This window comes from Engraulis encrasicolus, chromosome 3 (assembly GCF_034702125.1).
Source record: "Engraulis encrasicolus isolate BLACKSEA-1 chromosome 3, IST_EnEncr_1.0, whole genome shotgun sequence".
NCBI lineage: Eukaryota > Metazoa > Chordata > Actinopteri > Clupeiformes > Engraulidae > Engraulis > Engraulis encrasicolus.
The window spans coordinates 5,571,008-5,575,777 of record NC_085859.1 but is presented as its reverse complement, the minus strand read 5'-3'; the positions used below and the strand labels follow the sequence as shown (position 1 = coordinate 5,575,777).

Genomic DNA, 4,770 nt, shown 5'->3' with positions numbered 1-4,770 from the left:
CGGTTGTCCGGAAGCAACTATGTGCACTCGGTTGCATGCGCAATTTGAGGCACAAAGCAAGCATATATCCGGCCAAATAACGCAAACATTGACTGAGTGACCACTGTATGTGTATCTGTGTGTGTGTGTGTGTGTATGTTCAGGTTTCTGTGAAGGTGTGTATGTAAGCGTGTTGGCGCTATACATGCAGTTCCCGTTTGCGCTCATCGTGTCCCCGTGTGTTGCGTGTCCTAATCCACCCACTACATTTCCCAGAATGCTGTGTCTGAAGCAGGAAGTTGTTGCTGGGGGTTGAGTGTTGTACTGATATCTGTTGTAGTTCACTGTAGTTTCGTTGGGCTCAGACGCTAACAGATTTGAGACTTCGGTCTTTGCTGAGATGATATATCGTCAACACATCATTAAATTGTCAATGCAGTTCTTCCACCTCTTTCCCTCTCTCTCTCTCTTTCTCTCACACACACAGGTGTAGCCCAGTTTCTTCCGATTCTACGGCCCTCGACCAGGAGCACCAACAAGGCTTTTCTTCACCCAGGAGAGGTCCCGCTAGCGGTCCCGCTAGCGTATGCTAACATGCTAATTCACCCACACAAGTGCCTCTGGTGCAACCGGGTAAAGGGTCCCCCCCTGCAATATTAGCCATAGTAACATACAGTAGGTACGTTCTATTGGCGCAACCAGATTAAGGTTCCCCTCTGCAACTCCATCCACAGTCACATAACAAGTCCTGCTGGTGCAACCAAGTAAGAGGTCCCCCCTGCAACATCCAAAGTCACATAACAAGTCCTGCTGGTGCGACCAAGTAAGAGGTCCCCCCTGCAACATCCACAGTCACATAAGTGCTGCTGGTGCGACCGGATAAGAGGGCCCCCCTGCAACATCCACAGTCACATAACAAGTGCTGCTGGTGCGACCAAGTAAGAGGTCCCCCCTGCAACATCCACAGTCACATAACAAGTGCTGCTGGTGCGACCAAGTAAGAGGTCCCCCCTGCAACATGCTGGTCCAGCGATGGTCTTGGTAAAGCGGAGCGGGGTGTACGGTACTGTACACACAGGAGTCCAAAACTACGGCAAGAGGAGAGGTCCAGAATAGACTCACACCGTTTGAGAGTTTGCGGTCCGTAGCCACTGCTCGCTGCTAGAAGCTTAGAGAAGGAACCATCAGGGTGTGTGTGTGAGTGTGTGTGTGTGTGTGTGTGCGCGTGTGTGTGTGTGCGTATGCGTATGCGTGTGTGTGTGTGTGTGTGAAGGTCCAGGAAGTGTAGAGGGTCCATTGAGATGCACAGCAGGTCTAAAACACTTCACACACACACACACACACACACACAGACAGCGTTAGTATGTGTGTGTGTCTGACTATATTTGGAAAAGGCATGAGGAACCACCAGTGTGTTTGTCTGAGAGTGTTTGTGTGTGTGTGTGTGTGTGTGTGTAGGTCCACTTCTAACCGTGAGAAGCGTAAAAACACTTCACACACACACACACAGACAGCGTTAATATGTGTGTGTGTCTGTCTATGTTTGGAAAATGCATGAGGAACCACCAGTGTGTGTGTGTGTGTGTGTGTGTGTGTGTGTGTGTGTGTGTGTGTGTGTGTGTGTGTGTGTGTGTGTGTGTGTGGCACAGGTAGCGGGTAGCCAGCTGGAGTACAGTGGAAGGGAAGTAGTTGGAATGTTCCACTTCAAGCGGTGTGTGTGTGTGTGTGTGTGTGTGTGTGTGTGTGTGTGATGCTGTGACAGCCCCTAGGGTTGTGTTGGGGTGTCCTCTGATGAGCCTGGCTCTTTGGTGTAGCGGTCAGAGCCCCCGTTTGGTATCTCAGAAGAGCCGGGTTCGAGTCCCGGCAGGGGCAACTCAACTCCCCTTCGCCACCACAGCAGGAGAAGTCACTCTCAAGTCACTCATCAAGGTAACAGAAGAGTGCGTGTGTGTGTGCGTGTGTGTGTGTGTGTGTGTGTGCTTGAGGCTGGTAGGGTGTATGTGTGTGTATGTGTCAGAAAAAAGGAAAGATTCCGGACTGTTCCAATTGGTGGGGAGATTGTCCAATGAGATCGAAGGCAGAGTTCCGAGACCACTCCCCGTCCCACTACACCCCTCCCCCGTCGCTGTGTGTGTGTGTGGTGTGTGTGTGTGTGTGTAGGAAAAAGGAACGATTCCGGACTGTTCCAGAATGACGGTAGGGGAGTGGAAGTTGTCCAATGAGATCGATCTTAGATAGGGTTCTGAGACCCCGCCCCACTCCCCCCGGTGTGTGTGTGTGTGTCAGATAAGGAAAGCTTCTGGACTGTTCCGCAGATGATTGTGTGGCCGTGTCCAATGCGATCGCGCGCCGTACGCTATACCACTCCCCCATCGCTGTCCGTAACCACGGTAATCGGCTTCTCCTTGACAACCACACTCCCACCACCACCACCACCGGCCCCCTTGTTGTTGTTCTTGTTCTTGTTGCCGCGGCGGCAGCGTGAGCGCAGCGCCCCCCACTGGTAGCCGGCGAAGGTGGGGCTGATGGGGAGGTATTGGAACGCCGGGTGGCGCCGCAGGAAGTCCATTCCGAACGGGAAGTCGTAGGACTTGAGAGACTCCGACTCCGCCACAGACACCCCCGCCCCCCGCTTCAGCTTGCGGATGCCGCGCTCCTCTAGGGAACCTGAACATGGGGAGGATAGGGAAACACACACACACACACACACACACACACACACACACACACACACACACATAGGACAGTTAGATACACACACTGGCAGAGATACAGAGAGACACATACTGGCACAAAGACAACAAGATAGCTGGTGTGTGTGTGTGTGTGTGTGTGTGTGTGTGTGTGTGTGTGTGTGTGTGTGTGTGTGTGTGTGTGTGTGTGTGCGTGCGTGCGTGCGTCACCTGGGATAGTGTTGTCTAGTAGGAAGGCCACGGAGCCGCCTACGAACATGGCGGTGGTCAGCAGCACGTTCAACACCTGGTCAATCTCCTGGATACCTGCACACGAGAAATATAACATGTAAATAACATCACGCCATTACAGTACATTACATAATGACATTATACAGTATAACATCACTGTGTGTGTGTGTGTGTGTGTGTGCGCAACATGTCATCATGCATTGCGTATGGATGACACGCTGATTTTACCCGACTAATGCGTGTGTCCAATATAGGGCTGTCCCGACTATTCGACGTAATCGATTACGTCGATTGCGTAAATAAGTCGGCGTGTTCAACATACCATCGTTTACGTGATTTGCGCAATGCCTGATTTGCGTGATTTGTGCATGCCTGATTCAGAAAGGTCTCTTCCCTTCTCCTCCACGGACGGTGCACGAAGTTCACCTTGCACTATTCAATATTGTTTGTGCCGACTGCAGGTCTAAATAAATAGTAATATTATTCTAATAATATAATAATACTCATAAGGTCGGTCATTACTAACTGGGTCTATATTAGCTACAGAAGGGGACCAGCTGGGTTTTGGTGCGTGAACAGAATGACATGGACAGAATAGCCTCGATGTTCTTTCCTTGCAGGTTAGGCTACTCATAAAATCTCTGGTAGCCTTTACGGTAACCTAGGCCTAGTGGCCCATATTTGTTTCCATTTTCCTAATCCTGTATAACTTGGGCCTCTTTATACATCAGTAAATGTAGGCTAATAAGCTTACTTGATTTGAACTGAAACAAATAGATATTATATTAGGCCTGTATGCATTATAGTCTGTGACTAATTTATCAAATGTCCCCTTTTTTCGAAATCATTGTCCTAATAGGCCCTAGGTGCACTCTGCTTTATTTGTCTATTATTTTTCATGTCAAAGTTAAGTGGCATATCACAGTTTTTCCATTCAAAAAATAATAATAAAAATAATCGTTTGATAATCGACTATTCGAAAAAAATAGTTGATAGACTAATCAGGAGAAAAATAATCGTTAGGGACAGCCCTAGTCCAATACGCCTTTACAAGTTAAAGCATGCTCCACAACGCCCTGTGACAGGTTAGGTTTAGGGATGGTTTTGGTTTAGGCACAATGTAGGTAGAAATTTGCTGTTCTTGGCAAAAGTAAAACAGCAGAAACATTGCTTTACTGACAGGTTAGGTTTAGGGATGGTTTTGGTAAGGGCAGAGCCAAGTATATTTGCGTTTAGCAACAGAAATGCGCTGTGGCAAAAGAAAATCGTCAACACGGTGGGAAAACCTCGTCACGGGTCAAAAGTGCATGACAGCATTTTACCATTGCGTTAGAGGAGCACGCGTTAACTTAAAAAGGCGTGGCACCAACATGGCGAATGCCCAGGCGTGATACATACGCTAAAACTTGATGACAGCCTATGTGTTTATCAACATGTCAAATACCTTTGCCAAAATATTTGGATCTTGTACCCTGTTGCTTGTCTCTTGGATCCAAATAAAAGTAATCAAATGTGTGTGTGTGTGTGTGTGTGAGTGCGTGTGAGTGCGTGTGAGTGCGTGTGTGTGTGTGTGTGTGTGTGTGTGTGTGTGTGTGTGTGTGTGTGTGTGTGTGTGAGTGTGTGCGTGCGTACGTGCGTGCGTGTCTGTGTGAATGACTGACATACCAGTGACCAGTGGGTTGCTCTTCAGGTAGCTGGGCAGCACGAGACCGAAGAAGATGGAGAATCCGAGTACGAAGAGGTTTCTGGAGGAGTTGAGGTCCACGAACTGCAGGTTGGAGAGGCCCACGGCCGTGATCATGCCGAACAGGGTGCAGAACAGCGCCCCCAGAACCGGGTCAGGCAGCGAGGCGAATAGCGCGCTGAA

The 4,770-nt window shown here is 49.2% G+C and overlaps 1 protein-coding gene across 3 annotated transcripts in view; it reads right to left on the bottom strand.

Moving 5' to 3' along the window:
* Positions 1-1,236: 1,236 nt before the first annotated feature.
* The window catches only part of slc23a2 (solute carrier family 23 member 2), a 115,879-nt gene continuing 112,345 nt past the window's right edge, over positions 1,237-4,770 (bottom strand). For all 3 annotated transcript variants that reach the window (XM_063194641.1, XM_063194642.1, XM_063194643.1), the window contains 3 exons: positions 4,569-4,770; positions 2,883-2,978; positions 1,237-2,646 (listed from right to left, as the gene is read on the bottom strand). The exon at positions 4,569-4,770 is cut by the window's right edge and continues 66 nt beyond it. In XM_063194641.1, coding sequence (XP_063050711.1) covers positions 2,336-2,646; positions 2,883-2,978; positions 4,569-4,770 — 609 coding nt within the window. In that variant the 3' untranslated portion in view covers positions 1,237-2,335. The remainder of the gene's footprint in view (positions 2,647-2,882; positions 2,979-4,568) is intronic.